This window comes from Pristiophorus japonicus, chromosome 1, assembly GCF_044704955.1.
Source record: "Pristiophorus japonicus isolate sPriJap1 chromosome 1, sPriJap1.hap1, whole genome shotgun sequence".
Classification (NCBI taxonomy): Eukaryota; Metazoa; Chordata; class Chondrichthyes; family Pristiophoridae; genus Pristiophorus; species Pristiophorus japonicus.
This window is the reverse complement of record NC_091977.1, coordinates 522,808,484-522,830,329: the sequence shown is the minus strand read 5'-3', so window position 1 is coordinate 522,830,329 and position 21,846 is coordinate 522,808,484. Positions and strand designations below refer to the sequence as shown.

General features: G+C 43.8%; 1 protein-coding gene across 3 annotated transcripts in view; it reads left to right on the top strand.

The window, feature by feature from the left end:
- The window catches only part of ldlrad4a (low density lipoprotein receptor class A domain containing 4a), a 440,909-nt gene that overhangs the window by 386,456 nt on the left and 32,607 nt on the right, over positions 1–21,846 (top strand). For all 3 annotated transcript variants that reach the window (XM_070896472.1, XM_070896482.1, XM_070896491.1), the window contains one exon: positions 3,849–4,003. In XM_070896472.1, coding sequence (XP_070752573.1) covers positions 3,849–4,003 — 155 coding nt within the window. The remainder of the gene's footprint in view (positions 1–3,848; positions 4,004–21,846) is intronic.

Here is a 21,846-nt window from a genome sequence, read left to right as displayed (position 1 = left end):
ATGCATATGTATGCATGAGTTCAGAACTAGGTGTCACAGTCTTAGAATAAGGGGTCGACCATTTAGAACTGAGATGAGAAATATCTTCATTTCAAAAGGTGGTGAATCTTTGGAATTCTCTACCCTAGAGGACTGTGGATGCTCAATACAGAGATCAATAGATTTCTGGATACTAAGGGAATCGAGGGATATGGGGATAGTGCAGGAAAGTGGAGTAGAGTTAGAAGATCAGCCATGATCTTACTGAATGGCGGAGCAAGCTCGAATGGCCGATTGGCCTACTCCTCCTATTTTTTACATTCTTATGTTCTTGTATATGTATATATGTATATAAATAAACCAAATCTAGATTGGTGAGCCATTGTTTTTTTTAAATTTGTTCTTCGGATGTGAACATCACTGGCATTGTTGGAATTTATTGCTCATTCCTAATTGCCCTTGAAAAGATGGAGGTGGACCTTCTTGAACTGCTGCAGTCAGTGTGGTGAAGGTACTCCCACAATGTAAATCTGAGATACTGAGAACAGTCAAAGTGGCACTGATTTACAATGTGGTCCATTGTTTCCGACTGGTGTCCATAGCCACATTATGTCTCATCTTCCAGAGGTTTAAGAAATGACCATAATTGGCCATGCACTGTTCTGAAATGGTTCTGGGAATTATTTTGTGAAGTCAGCAATCAGGTGTTGGTTTGGGGCATTAGCATTGTCCCAGAATTCTTCACCTCCAGATTAAATGATGCTTTATAGGCATTTCCTCGATCCTAATAAAATACTCCAATCTTTTTCTTCAGAAGATTCTGAAGCCCACATCCCATGAATGAATTTTTTTTAAAACAGAATGAAAATGGCAAATATCTAATGCAATAAGAAATGCGGAATGCCGGGAAAACTAAATCATTTAAATATAAGATCAGTTAGTTTTGTTCTGTATTAGTTTGTAAAGTTAACGTGTCAGGTGGACCTGGTTGTGCGTTTTCCCTCTCATTCATTTTCTGTCATCACCTCTGTGGCTCGCTGTCTCCAGTTCTAAGAAAGAATGATTGTTTTTCTCCATAATTGGGGAACCTTTCGTTGATCAAAAGACTGAGTACAGTGAATCTCAGGACTGAGAGTGTTAAGGGTACTGGATGATACCAATTTAGTTTTGAAACGTGCAGTTCCTGAGAATGCAGTTTTGTTACCTGATTGTTAACAATGAAGAAAAACACATTCTCCAAACATATAAAAGTGGCAATCAGTGAAAATGTGTGCAAGAAAGACTTTGATTTATATTACGCCTTTCACGTCCGGACGTCTCAAAGCACTTTACAGCTAATGAAACATAGAAACATAGAAAATAGGTGCAGGAGTAGGCCATTCGGCCCTTCTAGCCTGCACCGCCATTCAATGAGTTCATGGCTGAACATTCAACTTCAGTACCCCATTCCTGCTTTCTCGCCATACCCCTTGATCCCCCTAGCAGTAAGGACCTCAATGAAGTACTTTTGGAGTGTCGAACTGTTGTAATGTGGGAAACGTGGCAGCTAATTTGCGTACAAGCAAGCTCCCACAAACAGCAATGTGATAACAACCAGATAATCTCTTTTTGTTGTGTTGATTGAGGGATAAATATTGACAGGACACCGGGGATAACTCCCCTGCTCTTCTTCAAAATAGTACCATTGGATCTTTTACGTCCACTTGAGAGAGCAGACGGGGCCTCGGTTTAATGTCTCATCCGAAAGACGGCTCCTCCAACAATGCAGCGTGCAGCACTCCCTCAGTGCTGCACTGGAGCCTCAGCCTAGATTTTTGTGCTCAAGTCCCTGGAGTGGGATTTGAACCCGCAACCTTCTAACTCGGGCGAGTGTACCGACTGAGCCATAGCTGACACAAGTTACAAGAGGAGACACCATTTTTTTTGTCCCTGAACAATGCCACAAGGGATCAACTAGTTCAGTGACTTCTGAATCTGTTAGCATTACATACATTATTGCTTCATTACACCAAATAATTGGGTGAACATTGTGTAAGAAATATTGCCCTGCTGAATTGTATTTGGTGCAATTAAACACTTCATGGCACTCCAGTTTCAGTAATCTTGCAGAACAATATGGGTAAAAAAGCTGTCAACCGGTAGAGGTAGAAGAGATGGATAAAAATAAATAATACAAATCTTAGACAAATGAATAAATGAGAAACAAAGCCGTACTTTACATGCAAGGTAGCATCTCCCAGCCAGGTGGCAACAGACATCATTATGTCTTATGTAGCTTCTAGTGATTCCCTGAACCTTCAAGAGAAAGGAGAAAAAAGCACAGTGAATTAGCGTTGTCACCTCCTAGTTTAGTACCCTGGGAATGTACAGTTAGTGAGAAATAAAGGATAAAACATTAACTGGAAAGAGAGTTATGTCCATAGACAGTTGTAATATTTGATCTTTATTTCTGAATTTATCAGTTTCCCCAAATAATGCGATGTACAGCTGTTTATTTTTTAAAGTACTTTATGGAGATGAAGATCGTGTGAAAATATTAGATGGCCTCCAATGTCTCGTTAACGATGACATCATATTAGTATTAAATATCCATGCTTTTTCAGTATAGACGGCTTTCTATTTGCCTGCTGGTTTTTGTTCTAGTATGCACACGAGCCCAGCAGGAAATGAAAGGGTTTTAATGACTGTTTGCAGATACCGATGGTGGAAATTTCACTCTCAGGAAGGATAGTGCAGAAGCCCTCATTCTGACTGTATACAAGTAAAGCTGTGTAGGGTGAATGCTTCGTTGACCTGTTAAGTGAAAGAGGAAACGCTGCTTGTTCCCTGGTGTGACTGACGTGTGCAGTTTTAAATATGATTTTTGAAATCTAGACGGCTAAATCTTGAACACTGGAAAATAGTACAGTGGCATTTCAGAGAATGTTCCAATTGAAAATATGCGTGCACGGTGTTGTCTTGTACGTGTATATTTCAAAATCAGAAAAATGAATTCATCTGCAGTGGAAATTGACAAGATTGTTTGGTTTATGAATATGGAAAATAATGTTTAATACAAGCTGATATTTTCAGTGTCATGATTATGAGGGATGTAGCAAGAATTCTCTCTAAGCCAGGGTGTGTTATCTCATCTGTCCGTTGGACTTTGCATACGACACTTGTACTGTTCGAGCTTCCTTTGTGGTGAGCTGGCTGAAGAACTCAGAAGTTGAAATGTCTAGTCCCTTTCCTGTATATTTAAATTTAGTAAACAACTGGCAAAAAAAACTTCTGTCAAGCGAAAGGGGCAAGGCCATAAGAATTGTTATGTTTCCATGACACATGCGACATCCTGCCACACTCTGTGTTCCCTTCCACTGATTTTAGTTGATTTGTGGTCGTCACAGTCTGCTGTCTCTGCCACAGCGTTTAAGTCTAGCACCTGGGTACTTGTGATTTCTACAGTGCATGCAGACGTTGTGAAGCTTCACACTGCCTCCAAGGTCTGCTTACCTCCGGTAATATAACATGTTCAAGTGCAGCTGGATGTGCATCGCTGATTATGCAGAGTGATGAGTTGAATGTCACCACAGTGAAGGTTACGCAGTCAAATGACTGGATTTGGGAAAAAGGTAGCTCATTTTTAATCTTATTGCAAGATCAGTTCAGTAGAAAAGCAATTTTCGCAATAATTGTCTCGGTTTAATTTGTTTCAAGACTAGCTAGAATCAGGAGTTTGTTGAACTTTAACACCTAACTGTCAAAATGCTGTCAAAGAAGCCATTTTCAAGGATGGCTGCTAATCATAAACATCTGCATTTGTTTTAAGTGTGATCTAACCTGACAATTTTAAGCAAATTAGATTTTTTTCCCTCTCTTTGTCGTTTCAGCTGAACAAGAATTTGTCAAGATAATCATCATTGTTGTGGTAATGACTGTGATGGTGGTTGTGATCATTTGCTTGCTGAACCACTACAAACTTTTAACACGGTCTTTCATCAACCGACAAAGTCAAGGCAGACGGCAAGAGGAAGCTTTGCAACCAGTAAGTCCAACACTGTACAATTGCTGTTAAAATTGAAACTACCATTTTTACAGAAAGAATTGTAGAAATATATATTGTAAAAAAGGATCTTTTAAATATATGCTGACTTTTGTTCCTAAACTTCCTCATTCCACTGTTATGCAAATTTAATAAAGTGTTCGATAAGCTTGGCTTGGTTCTCAGGAAGAGAAATCTGCAAAATTATCCAAGATCTAGGTGCTGGTTTGGGCAGGTGGTGGGTGTGCAAAATGGTGCGTAAGTGGAATTTAAAAGGATAGGGATAATTGACGGAAAGTGCTGCCTTAGGGTGACAAAATTATGAACGCTTTTATAGAAAGGCTCATAAAGCATTTCAACCCATCAGCCAAGGCTGAAGGAACAGGGAATTAAGAAGTGACAGGTAAATATGAGGGGAAAGGAAACCCATGTGCAGGGATGAGTCTGCAAGAAAGTAACCCAACACCTCCCTTTGGATGGTTACTGAAGTGCAAAGAAGGTTGCCCTCTACCCTATCTCCATAAATCCACATTGCTGCAATGCCTGGAAGGAGGCAGTGGGAAAGCTTTAGGCTGCAGCTGACCATTACTGTCACTGGTTGTCACATACCTATGTGCACGTTCGCAACTGGCCCAGCCCTGCATCTGGTTTCTGCTGGCCCATAGCCAGTGAAGTCTGCAATCCATAGTTAGATTCATAGAATCTTACAGCACAGAAGGAGGTCATTTGGCCCATTGTGCCTGTGCCGGCTCTTTGAGCCGTCTGATTTAGTCCTACACTCCGCTTTTCTTCTTAACCCTGCAAAGTAGTCCTCTTCAAATACATGTCCAATTGCCTTTTGAAAGTTCCAATGGAATCTGATTCCACCACGCTTTCAGGTAGTGCACTCCAGATATCACCACCCTCCGTGTGAAATAATTTCTCCTCATTTCCCCTCTAGCTCTATTGCCAATTATTTTAAATCTATGACATCTGGTTACCGACCCACTTGCTAGAGGAAACAGTTTCTCCTTACTTGCTCTATCAAAACCCCTCATAATTTTGAATTTCTCTATTAGGTCTCCCCTTGACCTTCTCTGCTCTTAAGGAGAACAATCCCAGCTTCTCCAATTTCTCCACATAACTAAACTCCCTCATCCTTGGTATCATCCTGGTAAACCTGTATCCTCTCCAAGACCTTGATGTCCTTCCTAAAGTCTGGTGCCCAGAATTGTGCACAATACGACACAATTGTACACCAATTGGTTTAACTTCAGCTGTGGGCAAACACTTAGGCCATAAATTCAAGATCAACTTAGTGAGCATTGAAAAATGCATAAGATGATCAAGAACTAGCAAAATTGATATGTTAAAGGCAAATTGTGTTTGACAAATTTCATAGTGTTTTTTCTAAACAATAGCTGACTGTACAGATTGAGGAATGCAGTAGATGTGTATCGATTTTCAGTTGATAATGAGGCTTCACAGTATACCTTGTCGCAAAAATTCAGGCTTATGGTATGAGGAAATGTAGCTACATGAGTAGGATGTTGGTTGATGGACCGGGAATAAAGAATTATGGTTAATGGACATTGCTCAGATTTGAGTAGGATTGTTAATTGTGTGTGCTAGTGATTGTTCTCTATTCCTTTTCTTTTAATGTATCTACCAGTTGAGAGGATGTAGGATAACGAGGAGAGAGGCAAATTGGAGGAGGGGATTGAGATGAGGAGAAAAGGGAGGAGCTAAGGAGAAAGATTGAAGCATGGGACAGCTAGCCATTGAGGAGGAGAAATACAGCCGGATGGAATGTGTTGTGGATTGGAAATGAGCCAGTGGGTTGGTTGTAGGAGGGGAGAGGTGGCGGGGGTGGGGGGGAGAGAGAGGAGGGGGGGGGGGGGGGGGAAGGAGATGCAGTCAGCTCTGAATGGTACTGGCAGAAGACATTGCATCTTTTCTATATCACTGTCATGTAATTTAGAACTTCCTAGTCTTGTCTATTATCTGTTGAATATGCACATCCTCTGGAAATTAAGGTTTTTTCATGCCTTCGTACCTTGTGAGCTGTTGTACATGAGGCAGTAATGGCAGGGATATTAGCCCTAGTAAGTTTAGTTCTCGTGCCTATTTTTCAGTGCTTCTCAGAACTTTCTTCTATTCTTTCCCTGCTGCAAATATAGCATGTTTTTCTCCTTTTTATATGGATTGGAAAATGAGTAGTAGTGCATGGGCACTTTTGGACAGGTATCTGGTTTGCAGTCAGTTACTAGCGGAGTGCCACAAGGTTTGGCATTAGGGCCGCTGTTTATCATTTTTGTAAATGATTTAGACAAAGTAATTATGTACAGTGTCCAGATTTGCAGAAAATACCAAATTGAGAACATTGGCAAATTCAAAAGCATCTTGACCAGTTTGATCAGTGGGCAGAGAAATGGCAGATGAAATTTAGTGCAGGAAAATGTAAGATTATGAGATTGGGCAGAAGAATGGTTGGTCTGGATTATGTGTTAAATGGGAATGTACTTGAGCTATTGGAGCAAATGGGCCTTGATGAGTCCACTCCTGGAGCACTGTACAGTCTTGGCCTCCTTACCTAAGGAAGGATATACATGCCTTAGAGTGCAATGAACGTTTGCCAGACTGATTCCTAGGATTGGGGATTGTCCTTTGAGGAGAGATTGAGGAGATTAGGTCTATAATTCCCTCGAATTTAGAAGAATGAGAGGTCATTTAATTGTAACACATAAAATTCTTACAGGGTTTCACAGGGTAGATGCTGAGAGGATGTTTCCCCTAGTTGGGGAGTCTAGAACTAGGGGTTGGCCATTTAGGAATGAAATGAGGAGAAATTTCTTTACTCAAAGGATTGTATGTAAGGTTTAGATAAATTAGATCCAAGTCAGCTTTTCTGCTGTGTTCAGAATTTAAGCACAAGAAGCCATATTTAAGGATAACACAAGTGGAACTTTTTTTTACTAAAAGGCTAGTAAATATGTGTAACACAGTAGCGACACAGATGGTGGAACAAGAAACCTAATTGGTTTCAAGAAGCAACTAGACAGGTTCTTATCAACAAATGGGATTCAGGATGATTAGAAATGCCGAAGGGAAATACTGTGGATCAATGGGCTGGATAGACCGAAGGTCCTCTCCGGCCTGAAACTTATTATTTTACTATCCCTACTTTGACTCCATTGCACCGTCTCCTACATTAAGTAAAAATAACACTAAGGTTCTGTACAACTGAAGCATCACATCCTCACTTTTATAATCCAACCCCCTTGATAGAAAGACCAACATCCCGTTAGCCTTTCTGATTATTTTTTGTACCTATGCACGAGTATTTTGTGATTTTTGTATGTAGATACGCCAATCCCTTTGCTCCTCCAGAGCTCCTTGTTTCTCTTCATTAAGAAAATAATCTGCTTTGTCTTTCTGAGCTAGTCCTGTTGACCCTTATAGTGAGTATATACCATCTCTTCTGCTTCTTGACTTGTGTTCAGAGATGTTCTTTCAAATAAAATGTAGAAAATCGGTTTATGGTTCTGTTAGCTCAAAGCTGAAGTGCATTTTGTGGTGTGATGCTGAGTCACGTGGACCAGCAAGGTCCCAAGTTGAATTTTTGCTGCATGTTAATATAACAAACCTTAGCCAGTGACAGCAGGGTTGTACAGTTATTCTTAGTGAACCTGGCTTGGTAGATGAAAAATCGTGCAATTGCTATCAAGTAGCCTTTATTGGAGTCTTTGGACATCGGAGGAGAGGATTAGGTTGCACTGTAATGTGCCCATGCCAAACGGCCTGTTTATATTTGGTAACCAGATTCTCACATGAACAATGGACACTTGGGTAAGCTACAGCAGGTTTTCTGGAATATCCCAGAATGAGTCCACTGCCTGTAGAACTGGAGAGACAAGGGGAGAAAATTTAGAGGAAAAAGATCATTAATTTATTGCTATGAAAGAAAATGTATGTGATTCTCTAACTTGCTTTTATATTCAATGCTTCCAAAAGAACTACCAAGAAACCAATTTTGTTTTTCAACCCTATGCCACAAACTACTCACCACTTGAAATGTAGCTACTGTACAAGCCTTTCTCACCTGAATTTTGCCCATGCCCTACTATAGATGATGACTTGTACAGAATAATGGTTAAAGTGTAATTTGTTAATCGGCTTTCTTCTTCCTCCCCTCCTCAACCCTGTCTAACTTTTGACCTCTCTAATGTTTTGAACTGCAGCTCCGTGATTTTGGCTTTAGCGTTCATGCAGTAAAATTTACCACGATTTTTCTTAAGAGCTTCAGGGAGAATTTGAGTAAAAGTCCTCAGTGTGGGTAGAAAGCCAAAAAAAAAAAGGAGGCATGGTCGATTTTATAATAATTTCTAGGGCCAGTGCACTATGGCTGTCTGCTTTTACCATTAAAGGGATATCGTTTTTAACCAATGCCATATTCTTATAATAATTTAGCGCAGATAGTGGAGGAAAACTTAAGCCCATTAGCAATGTTGGTGAAAGAATGAAATACAGAGAGATTGAGGTTAAGCCTCCAGTGTTAGCACTACCCAGTCCATGTGGTACTTGCTGCCTCTCAAATGACTGACAACACACAACACCTCTCAGTTGTGCAACTCTGCCAGCATCAGATGTGCTGCCCTTCTGCCCACCGCCCCCGCCCAACCCACACTTCTCTTTCACTCACCCACAACAATCTCATACTCTAATCCAAAGACTTTGGCTATATATTTCATTAAAAGCCTCTGGCAATTTCAAAAAGAGAGGGTAAAACATTTAAATACAATTAAAATCCCAGAGTAAAAGCATAGTGTTTTTTTTAAACATCTGGTCACTATACAGGAAGCAATACTGTTATGTTGGTCATGTTATCACCTACTATCCCTGCAGCTACTGATCTTGCTAACCTACTGATCAAGAACCACATAGTGGTAAGAATGTTGCTAACAATAGCTTTATTAATAGGCAGTCTACAGTCAGGTCTGCGTCACCTTGCTGCACATTTACAGTAGAGATCGACCTCTCAGCGTACTACAAACTTCACAAAATTATGCTCAATCAGAAACCCTCTCATTACTTTTCCTGTTTCTGTTGATCTCGTTTATACAGACTGTCCCCGCCATCCAGTGAAGCCTTAATTACTTCCATTTTTTAGGACCTCTTCCAACTTGGATAAGTTATGGCAAAACTGTTCAGGCTGGTTTCCACTCTCTCTCTCCTTGTACTCTCTCTGTAGTTTGTTGTTTCTCTGCTGCTCTCTCACGCTCGCTGTCTCTGCTCTCTTGTTGGGGCTCCCCGCAACATATTTCCCAGCTATGTTACTGTCCCAGACCTATATTTTTTTCTCTGCTGCACTCGGTTTGGGAATTATCCTCCTTTTTCTCCTTTTAGGCCTTTCTGCAGCCCCTTTTAACTTTTTTTTCTCTCCGCTCACTTTCACGCTCTTGATTTCTCTTGATTCAACAACACGTGCCACCAGTTTGGCTCCATGCCACTCAGTTAATTGCCATGTTTGCTCTTCCCTAATCTATTTGGGTGCTAGCTTTTCCAACACTAAAGACTGAGTACAGGCACAGGGCATTCAGATCAGCATTAAAAAGTAACAACTGGAACGACTGAATTGCACCGTTCCTGTTCCCTTTTAACACTGGTGCAAAAATAGAATCCTGTGTGCCTTCCATTATGTGAGCTTTTATTTTATTTGTTCGTGAATGTAAGTGTCACTGATAAGGCCAGCATTTATTGCCCATCCCTAATCTCACCGCTGCCTTGAACTGCTGCAGTCCATGTGGTGAAGATACTCCCACAGTGCTGTTCGGGAGCGAGTTCCAGGATTTTGACCCAGCGACGATGAAGGAACGGCGATATATTTCCAAGTCAGGATGGTGTGTGACTTGGAGGGGAACTTGGAGGTGTCACCATGCGCCTGCTGCCCTTGTCCTTCTAGGTGGTAGAGGTCATGGGTTTGGGAGGTGCTGTCGAAGAAGCCTTGGCGAGTTGCTGCAATGCGTTGTAGATGGTACATGCTGCAGCCACGGTGTGCCGGTGTTGGAAGGAGTGAATGTTTAAGGTGGTGGATGGATGCCAATCAAGCAGGCTCCTTTCTCCTGGATGATGTTGAGACTCTTGAGTGTTGTTGGAGCTGCACTCATCCAGGCTGAGATGGTAAATTTGTGGCAGGCATTTTGATAAGGGTTGGTTGGGGAGAGTATTGCAGCTCCTCTCACCTAATGTCAATGTGCTTGATGCTACCCTGGCTGATATTAGTTAATTTAGCAGAAGTCAGGGGTCAAACCGAGGACCTCCATGCTCTATATGGCAGTGGAATGCACTGGGTGATACGCCACACACTAAGCTAGCAATGCTGCAAAGCTTCTATCAATAACACTCTGGCTGCACAACCCAGGGTTTTGTTTTCCTTTTCCTCACCTTTGCAAAAGTGTTAAAGATGCATTTAAGGGGAAGGTGGATAAGTACATGAGGGAGAAAGTAATAGAAGGATCTGCTGACAGGGTTAGATGAATTAGGGTGGGAAGAGGCTCATGTGGAGCATAAACACCGGCATGGACCAGTCGGGCCGAATGGCCTCTTTCTGTGCTATACATTCTATGTAATTCTGCTCAGTGTTTCCCAGAGTTCCATGTTTCAGTGCACCCTCCTATTTTTTTTGTTCTGCGGCATAGAATCTGTTTTTTGAAAGCTGCCAAAGAAATGAAGTACAGGTACTCTTAAAAGTCATTCATCTCTATGGATTATAGGTTCCAAACAAACTTTGAACGTGTGATGCGCCTTGCGAAGATTTACTAGTTAAAAGTGCTATATAAATACAAGTTGTTGTTGACTAAAATTTAAGGACATGTATGATGTTGATATCCTATATAATTCTGTTACCCCCAATGCCACTTCAGAGTGAAACTGTGAACCTATAGAGTTACGTGACCGGTAAGAACACAAGAAATAGGAGCAGGAGTAGGCCATTTGGCCCCTCGAGCCTGTTCTGCCATTCAATAAGATCATGGCTGATCTGATCTTGGCCTCAACTCCACTTTCCCTGCCCGCTCCCCATAACCCTTGACTCGCTTATCTTTCAAATATCTGTCTGTCTCCACCTTAAATATATTCAAGACGCAGCCTCCACAACCCGCTGAGGTAGAGAATTCCAAAGATTCACGACCCTCTGAGAAGAAATTCCTCCTCATTTCCATTTTAAATGGGCGCCCCTTATTCTGAAACTATGCCCCCTAGTTCTAGATTCCCCCACGTGGGGAAACATCCTCTCTGCATCTACCCTGTCACGCCCCCTCAGAATCTTATACGTTTCAATATGATCACCTCTTAGTCTTCTAAACTCCAATAGAAAAAGCTTAGTCTAGTCCACTTGTGCAAATTTCAAAGAGGGATTCCGATTGGACTTCCTCCAAATGACCTTGGTGTAAGTTAGGAAACTATCTTTTAAAAATAAATTATCCTCTCCCCCAGATTGTTCCTGCCAATAACCTTTTGGCATACCACTGCACTCCTTCATCTGGGACAGAGATGGCCCTGCACCAGGGACTCGTATACAATCATGTCAGTGCTATTTTAGTGAAACAATTAAAGGCACAATAGGTGAAATAATGTATATCTTTTTGCTGATTTATACAATTCCCTTCCTCATTCTACTGGCTTTAAAGCACTCGAGCAAAACTTGCCCATAGAAAGTAGTTTCAGTGCCAGTCGAGTTTGGGATTCAGATTCTTGAGGGGCAATTTTAACCCTACCCACCCGTTGGAAACCTAATGGAACGCAGTTAAAGTCGGCCTGGTTAACGTCCAGCCTGGATCCTGTCATCTTCAATTCTAAGGCATATTTTACTTATTTTCCTTATGGGCCCAGGATTAGCAGGAAAGCAATACTCGGCCCCACAACAAAGGTTTAGACCTCTTCTCGGGCTCTCCCCTTCCCTCCTGCAAAACCCTCTCCCTGTGACTTAGTTGCTTGCCAGCGAGCTTCCCTTTGCGCCCTTGGCGGCCTCCTGCTGCGCTCATGCCTGGTGACCAGCTGTCGCTTCGTGCCCATTTTGGTGGGTTGCTGACCAGCGGCATGCAGATGGGTCCCAGAAGTTAACAGCGCCTGGGCCTCGGGGATGGCTTCCACTCACCTCGCCCATGTCGCCCGAATCCCACTCCAAATTACACTCGGGGCTCTGTTGTCTAAATGCGGGTTGAGTGGTTTACAGCTTAAGCCACTAAGCTTGTAACTCTTGTATGTCAGCAAACTTTTAAATTTGTTTCCAAACTGCAAAATAAATTTCCTTAAGATTCTTATAAATTACACGACATATTATTCTATAAATATCAAAATAGCCTTTCAAACTTCAATAAGTGTGGTTGTGGTGCTACATTTCAATGTTACGATTGTTTTCATTTTATTGAAACAATAATATGATTCTAAGAATAATGGATCGTAGAGAATAATTAACATGTAATTTAATCATAAATTCTATTATTGTCATAAACCATTCCACCTTTTCATTTGTGGTTTACGATGCAATCTAAATGTCCTAATTAAATTATTCAGACTTATTTCTCACTTCTAAATATTTGTAGTTCTACATATTCTGTGAGATGCCTCTTAAAGCATTTTACAGTTTCATTAGTATCGCATTATTCTACAAAGTAGTAAAGACACAACACAACGCATGATTCAACACACAGTGAATGCTCAACTTTAACGTGTTATATTACTGAGCAGTAACTGGGCGCTTCTCACAGGCGGTAAATAAAAGGCTCCTTCGTGTATCTCTTTGTCATGTACTTAGAGTGGCATTGACAGGAGTGTGTGGCTCAGTTGGTAGCATTCTCGCCTCTAAAGTCAGAAGGTTATGGGTTCAAGTCCCGCTCCAGAGACTTGAGCACAAAAATCTAAGCTGACACCTCAGTGCAGTACTGAGGGAGTGCTGCACTGTCAGAGGTGCTGTGTTTCGCATGAGATGTTAATCATCGAATCATAGAAATTTACAGCACGGGAGGAGGCCAATTCGGCCCATTGTGTCCACGCCGGCCGACCAAGAGCTATCCAGCCTAATCCCACTTTCCAGCTCTTGGTCAGTAGCCCTGTAGGTTACAGCACTTTAAGTGCACATCCAAGTATTGTTTAAATGTGGTGAGGCGTTCTGCCTCTACCACCCTTTAAGGCAGTGAGTTCCAGACCCCCACCACCCTCTGGGTAAAGAAATTTCCCTCATATCTCCTCTATACCTTCCCCTCATATTTCCTCTATACCTCCCCTTTACTTTAAATCTATGCCCCCTGGTTGTTGACCCCTCTGCCGAGGGAAACAGGTCCTTCCTATCCACTCTATCCAGGCCCCTTATAATTTTATACACCTCAATCAGGTCTCCCCTCAGCCTCCTCTGTTACATTTTTGTAAATCTCCTCTGCATCCTTTCCAGTGCAATCACATATTTCCTGTAATGTGGTGACCAGAACTGCACACAGTACTCCAGCTGCAGCCTAACCAGTGTTTCATACAGTTCAAGCATAACGTCTTTGCTCTTTTATTCCATACCTCGACTAATAAAGGCAAATATTCCATATGCCTTCTTAACCACCTTATCTACCTGGCCTGCTACCTTCAGGGATCTGACCTCCACTCCAAGGTCCCTTTGTTCCTCTACACTTTTCAGTGTCGTATCATTTAATTGGACAGACTTTAGCCTTTATTTTTGGCGGATTTCTCAGCGGTACAGCTATTTTTGGAAGAGAAACCGCCCGGCGAAAGTTTACCCCTTACTTTTTAAGTAGAACTGCTCACATTTCGAAAAGACCACCGGGGAGCAAACCGCTCACGTGCACCGCCGAGAAAAGCGCCAGGATCGAAGTTTGGCCTCAACGGAAGCCCATACAGATCGCCAAGGAAACCGCCTACGGGAAGCAGCCTGAAACAGGACGGTAGGTGAGTACCCTGAAAAGAAAGGTAAGTTAAAGGTTTAAAAAAAAAGTTTTAAATTCTAAAATGGCGTTGACATTTAAAACTATCTTGAGAATTTTTAAAACTTTTTTTTAAGGTGAAAAAATATTTTTTGAGTTTCCCCCTCTTCCTAGGCCCAACCACAGCCTCGGACTAAATTTTAAAGACTTACTGCCCATTCAGGTAAGAACCGTCCGTTTTCCCTAGTTTCAGCTTTAACCGCCGAGAGCCGCCGGGAACCTTGGTGCAAGATGCATTTTCTAGCCGGGCGGTATTTCTTACCTCATTAATGGAAATTTTTGCCGGCATTAATTGCAGAAGCTTAGCGGTCTTTTCTGGGCGGCAATCAGATGGTGATGGCTAGTCTAGCCCAATGTGTATTCACTTGCCCTGTTAGACCTCCGCAAATGCATTACCTCACACTTATCCGGATTGAATTCCATTTGCCACTGTTCTGCCCACCTGACCAGTACATTGATATCTTCCTGCAGTCCGCAGCTTTCTTCTTCATTATCAACCACACAGCCTATTTTAGTGTCAACTGCAAACTTCTTAATCATACCCCCAACATTCAAGTCCAACTCATTGATATATCTACTACAAAAAGCAAGGGACCCAGCACTGAGCCCTGCGGAACCCCACTGGACATAGCCTTCCAGTTACAAAAACACCCATCAACCATTACCCTTTGCTTCCTGCCTCTGAATTTTGGATCCAACTTGCCACTTTGCTCTGGATCCCATGGGATTTTACTTTTGTGACCGGTCTGCCATGTGGGACCAAGCTTTGCTAAAATCCATATACACTACATCATAAGCACTACCCTCATCGACCCTCCTGGTTACCTCCTCGAAAAATTCAATCAAGTTAGTCAGACTTGACCTTCTCTTAACAAATCCATCTACGTCTTTCCAAATGAAGATTTATCCTGTCCCTCAGGATTTTTTCCAATAATTTTCCCAGCACTGAGGTTAGGCAAAGGAGCGGGGTGATGCAGACACTGCTATTGGGGAGAATTTAGCAGCTTTGAAAGTAGATAAGACCCCAGGCCTGGATGAAATGTATCCCAGGCTGTCAAGTGAAGCAAAAGAAGAAATAGCAGAGGCTTTGACCATCATTTTCCAATCCTCTCTGGCTTCAGGTATGGTGCCCGAGGACTGGAGAACTGCTAATGTGGTACCTTTGTTTAAAAAGGGAGAAAGGGATAGACTGAGTAATTACAGGCCAGTCAGCCTAACCTCAGTGCTGGGAAAATTATTGAAAAAAATCTTCATTTAAAAAGACACGGATTAATCAAGGACAGTCAGCATGGATTTGATAAGTGAAGGTTGTGTCTGACTAACTTGATTGAATTTTTTGAGGAGGTAACAAGGAGGGTCGATGAGGGTAGTGCGTTTGATGTAGTGTATGTGGATTTTAGCAAGGCTTTTGATAAGGTCCAACATTGCAGACTGGTCACGAAAGTAAAAGCCCATGGGATCCAGGGCAAAGTAGGATCCAAGATTGGCTCAGAGGCGGAAGCAAAGTGAAATGGTTGATGGGTGTTTTTGTGACTGGAAGGCTGTTTCCAGTGGGGTTCTGCAGGGCTCAGTTCCTTGCTTTTTGTGGTTATATATATCAATGATCTAGGCTTGAATATAGGGGGTATGATAAAAAAAATTTGCAGTTGACACTAAAATCGGCTGTGTGATTGATAATGAAGAAGAAAGCTGTAGACTGCAGGAAGATATCAATGTACTGGTCAGGTGAGCAGAACAGTGGAAAATGGAAAAGTGTAGAGGAACAAAGGGATCTTGGAGTGCATATCTGCAGATCCCTGAAGGTAGCAGGCCAGGTAGATAAGTTGGTTAAGAAGGCATACGGAATGCTTACACAAGAAAAAGGGCAGGAGTAGACCATTTAGCCCCTCGAGCCTGCTCCGCCATTTAATAAGATCATGGCTGATGCTATCATGGACTCAGCTTTACCTCCTTTCCTGCTTAAATATATTCAATGACCCAGCCTCCACAGCTCTCTGGGGCAGAAAATTCCTTAGATTTACAACCCTCTTGAGAAGAAATTCCTCCTCATCTCAGTTTTGCCTTTATTAACCGAGGCATAGAATACAGAGCAAGGGGGGGAGGTTATGCTTGAACTGTATAAAACACTAGTTAGAACCCAGCTAGAGTACTGAATGCAGTTCTAGTCACCGCATTACAGGAAGGATGTGATCGTACTGGAGACGGTACAGAGGAGATTTCCGGGAGTGGAGAATCTTAGCTTTTAGGACAGATTGGATAGGCTGGGTTTGTTTTCCTTGCAACAGAGGAGGCTGAGGGGAGACCGATTGAGGTGTATAAAATTATGAGGGGCCTAGATATAGTGGATAAAAAGAGCCTATTTCCCTTAGCAGAGGGGTCAACAACCAGGAGGCATTAATTTAAAGTAATTGGTAGAATGTTTAGAGGGAATTTGAGGGAAAATTTCTTCACCCAGACAGTTGAGAGGGTCTGGAACTCACTGCCTGAAAGGGTAGTAGAGGCAGAAACCCTCATCACATTTAAAAAGTACTTGGATGTGCACTTGAAGTGCTGTACCCTGCATGGCTACGGACCTAGAGCTGGAAAGTGGGTTTAGGCTGGATAGCCTCTTGCTGGCCAGCACGGATACAATTGGCCGAAATGGCCTCCTTCCGTGCTGTAAATTGCTATGATTTGTGCACAGTCTATGCGCAATTTCAAATCTAAAAAATTACTGAACTAATTTTATTAAAAAAAAACTTAGAATTATATTTTTTTAATTACATCATTTTGCTGGTCCCCAACCCCCCCCCCCCCACCTGAAGGTCTATTATTGCTGAAATACTTTCATGAATGCTGGCAATCCAGCACTACCTCATCCGGGTTATGTGACTTTGCAGGGTATTGCAGGTGAGCCACCCAATGTCCATAACTACACACTAGGTCATCAGGTAACAATCAGGAGCAGAACCTGGCTGATGTCACCGAGCCGCTTCACTCCAGCCTAGGAGCACTTGGGCCAATTGCAACATCCCAACTGTTGCACCAGCTCAGATCAGTTAACTGAAACTGTTGCCTGCTGGTCAGTGTAACATTGGATGGTGAATTACATAGTTAGCCATCAGTGCAACTGAAAATAAGATTACATAATTACAGAGTGTCATGTATCTTACATTATTATATATAACTGTATCCTAACATGCTATACATAACTGTAATAAGATGTGACCTGTAACCACCAGCATACCTTACCACCAGGGGTGCACTTGCAAGAGACAGGTATATAAGGACAGGTCTCAGGCAAGTGCAGCATTCCAGAGCTGTGAAATAAAGGTGCAGGTCCAGAGTGACCTTGATTTCAATACATGCCTCGTGTGAATCTGTACTGAGGGGACAGGACTTTACAGTGGCGACGAGTTACGGGATTACAGAATCCACAGAATGGCGAACAACGGATCAGATGAAAAGTACAATGCAGGAGACAATTGGGAGGACTTTATAGAAAGGCTCCAGCAAAGCTTTGTAACCAAAGACTGGTTTGGCGACGATAAGGCAGACAAGAGAAGAGCCCATCTCTTGACCAGCTGTGGCTCGAAAACATACGCTTTAATGAAGGGTCTGTTGGCACCCGAGAAACCAAGCAAGCAAGTCGTTTGAAGAATTGAGCACACTGGTAAGAGACCATCTGAAGCCAGCGAGCAGCCTACACATGGCCAGACATAGGTTCTACAACTACAGACGCTGTGTGGGCCAGAGCATACCTGACTTCGTGGCGGAACTTCGGAGGTTAGCTAGTTTATGTGAGTTCTCCAATGAACTGAGGAGAGAAATGCTGAGAGACTTTTTCATTGAAGGAATAGGCCACGCAGGCATATTCCGAAAGATCATAGAGACCAAGAATCTGACCTTAGAGGCAGCAGCACTGGTTGCACAGACATTCTTGGTAGGGGAAGAAGAAACGAGGTTGATTTACAATGCCGGTACGACAACTAATTAAGTATCGGAACAAGAAGTTCACAGTACTAAACAAGCTGCTACCCCCACACACAGACAAAACCGGGAGAACAGGCTCTCGACAGCAGGCAGAAGCCATTAAGGGCCACAGGAACGGCCGTTCACACCTCATCAACCCACAATGCGAGCAATCAACTACAAACTGAGAGAAGCTCAAGAGAGATCAGCCAGACGCAGCTCATTCTTTGGGAACACTTTAAACAATAGAACAGGTCTGTGCTGGAGGTGTGGGGTAGGTACTCGTCAAGGGGATGTCGATTTCAGCAGGCTGTTTGCAGAAATTGTGAATATTTGGCCCGTATGTGCAAAAAAACGGCAGCTCGGCTGGTATACGAATCGGATGGGTCGGAAAGCGGACCAGAAGATGCTGGGGACAGTACCCGGGACACCGATGTACAGCGGGTCAACACGATTAATGGCCGCTGCTCCTACAACAGGACGCCTCCTATAATGATGAGGGTCCTACTCAACAGGATATCTGTCAACATGGAGCTGGATACGGGAGCAAGTCAATCTCTCATGGGCGCTCAACAATTTGAACAACTGTGGCCGCATAAAAGAGACAGACCAAAACTCACAAGGGTCGACACCACACTAAGGACCTATACCAAATAAATCGTACCAGTCTTAGGCAGCGCCATGCTCTCTGTCACACACAAAGGGACAGTGAACCAACTTCCCCTGTGGATTGTCCCCAGAGACCCCCCAGCACTGCTGGGGAGAAGCTGGCTGGCAAAACTAAACTGGAAATGGGATGATGTCCATGCCATGTCATTAGAGGAACGGACCTCCTGCTCAACAGTTATAAAGTGATTTGAACATCTCTTTCAGCCAGGTGTGGGCACTTTCAAAGGGGCCAAAGTCAAAATCTACATCTCACAGGATGCTAGACCGGTCCATCACAAGGCCAGAGCTGTACCCTATTTGATGAGGGAAAAGATTGAACACGAACTAGACAAGCTTCTGCGGGAAGGCATTATATCACCTGTGGAATTTAGCGACTGGGCAAGTCCCATCATCCCAGTCATGAAGCCTGATGGATCCGTATGAATCTGTGGGGACTACAAATCTACCATAAACAGAGTCTCCCTACAGGACCAGTACCCGCTGCCCAGAGCGGATTATTTGCCACATTGGCTGGAGGTAAACTTTTTTCAAAATTAGACCTCACATCTGCGTATATGACGCAAGAATTGACCGAGGAATCCAAGCTACTCACCACCATCAACACACATCGAGGCCTTTTCATGTACAATCGATGCCCATTCGGCATCAGGTCGGCAGCTGCCATATTCCAGCGCAACATGGAGAATCTGCTCAAGTCCATCCCAGGGTCCGTTGTATTTAAAGACGACATACTTATCACGGGCAGGGACACCGACTCCCATCTCTGTAATTTGGAGAAAGTACTAAACGGTTGGATCGGGTAGGCCTACGAGTCAAGAAATCCAAGTGCCTGTTTCTCGCACCCGAGGTTGAATTTTTGGGCAGAAGGATTGCCGCTGATGGAATCCGCCCAACAGAGTCCAAAACAGAAGCAATTCGCCTGCACCCAGGTCCTGGAATGTCTCAGAACTGCGCGCCTTTCTCGGGCTACTCAATTACTTTGCGAACTTTATGCAGAACTTAAGCACGCTGCTGGAGCCTCTCCATGTGCTACTCAGGAAGGGGTGCGATTGGTTTTGGGGGGATGCCCAGGAACGCGCCTTCAATAAGGCACGCAACCTTCTGTGTTCCAACAGTGTTTTGACTTTCTTTGACCCAGGTAAAAAGCTAGTTCTCACATGCGATGCGTCAGCGTATGGGGTCGGGTGAGTTTTGCAACATGTGAATAGTGCGGGCAAATTACAACCCATAGCTTATGCCTCCAGGTCACTTTCGCGGGCGGAGCGCGGGTACGGAGTGGTAGAGAAGGATACGCTCGCGTGCGTGTACGGTGTCAAAAAGATGCACCAATACCTTTTCGGGGCCAAGTTCGCGTTAGAAACCGACCACAAGCCCCTCACGTCCCTCCTATCCGAGAGCAAGGCAATAAACGCCAACGCCTCGGCGCGAATTCAATGGTGGGCACTCATGCTGGCGTCCTACGACTACACAATAAGGCACAGACCAGGCACAGACAACTGTGCCGACGCGCTCAGCAGGCTACCCCTGGCGACCACGGAAGGGTCTGACAAACAGGACTGTGAGATAGTCATGGCAATCAATGCCTTTGAGTCCACAGGTTCGCCCATGACGGCTCGCCAAATCAGAGCATGGATGGCCAGCGACCCCACGTTATTCTTAGTAAAAAGATGTGTCCTAACCGGTGACTGGGCAGAGGCTCGCGATGCCTGCCCTGAGGAATTAAAACCCTTTCACAGGCGCATGCATGAGCTATCACTACAAGCAGATGCCTGATGTGGGGCAGCCGAGTAGTCATGCCTCTGCGAGGCAGAGAGGCATTTGTCCGGGGGCTCCACCGCGAGCACCCGGGGATCGTTCTCATGAAGGCCATAGCCAGATCCCACGTCTGGTGGCCTGGTATTGACGCGGACTTGGAGCTCTGCGTCCGAAGGTGCACCATTTGTGCCCAACTCAGCAATACCCCCAGGGAGGCTCCCCTGAGGACCAGCCCTGGCCTACCAAACCGTGGTCGCAGATGCACGTAGACTATGCGGGCTCATTCATGGGCAAAATGTTCCTCGTAGTTGTAGATGCATTTTCAAAGTAGATCGAATGCACCATTTTAAACTCGAGCACAACCTCCACCACTGTGGAGAGCCTCGCAACCATGTTTGCAACGCATGGAATCCCTGACATATTGGTCAGTGACAATGGTCCGTGCTTCACCAGCGCAGAATTCCAAGACTTTATAATTGACAACGGCATAAATTACGTCAAGACGGCACCGTTCAAGCCGGCCTCCAACGGCCAGGCGGAGAGAGCAGTGCAAATCATTAAACAAGGCATTCTTAAAATCCAAGGTCCCACGCTGCAGGGTCGCCTGTTGTGACTGCTGCTGGCATACAGATCTCGTCCGCACTCACTGACTGGGATCCCCCCGCGCAACTGTTGATGAAAAGGACTTTAAAAACAAGGCTCTCATTAATCCTCCCAGACATGCACGAGATCGTTGAGGCAAAGCGCCATAAGCTGACTGAGTACCATGACAGAAATTCGATGGGGAGATGGAATGAGATAGGGGACAAAGTGTTTGTACTAAACTATGGCAGGGGTCCCAAATGGCTTGCAGGGACAGTAACGGGCAAGGAAGGAAACAGGCTAATGGTAGTACAAATGGACAATGGCCAAACCTGCCGGAGGCATGTAGACCAAGTCAAAAGCAGATTTACCAACAACAGTGCGGAACCAGAGGCAGACTACAATGTGGAACTCACACCACACTTGGTGGACAGACAGAGGAAAGGGCAATCCCAACAGACAGCCCAGGCGAGTCAACAACAATCACACGAATCGAAACAGACAGCCCAGGCGAGATACCAGCAACCACACCCAAAGAAAAACAGACACCAAGGCAAACAATTGAACCACAACTCAGACGCTCCACGCGAGAGCGTAGACCACCTGAGAGACTGAACCTATAAAGACAATAAGACCTTGGGGGAGGGTGATGTCATGTATCTTACATTATATATAACTGTATCCTAACATGCTATACATGACTGTAATAAGATATGACCTGTAACCACCAGGGAGACAGAGGGAAACAAAAAGGAGGCAAAAGCAAAAGACAGAAAGGAGATGAGGAATAGTGGAGGGCAGAGAAACCCAAGGCAAAGAACAAAAAGGGCCACTGTACAGCAAAATTCTAAAAGGACAAAGGGTGTTAAAAAAATCAAGCCTGAAGGCTTTGTGTCTTAATGCAAGGAGTATCCGCAATAAGGT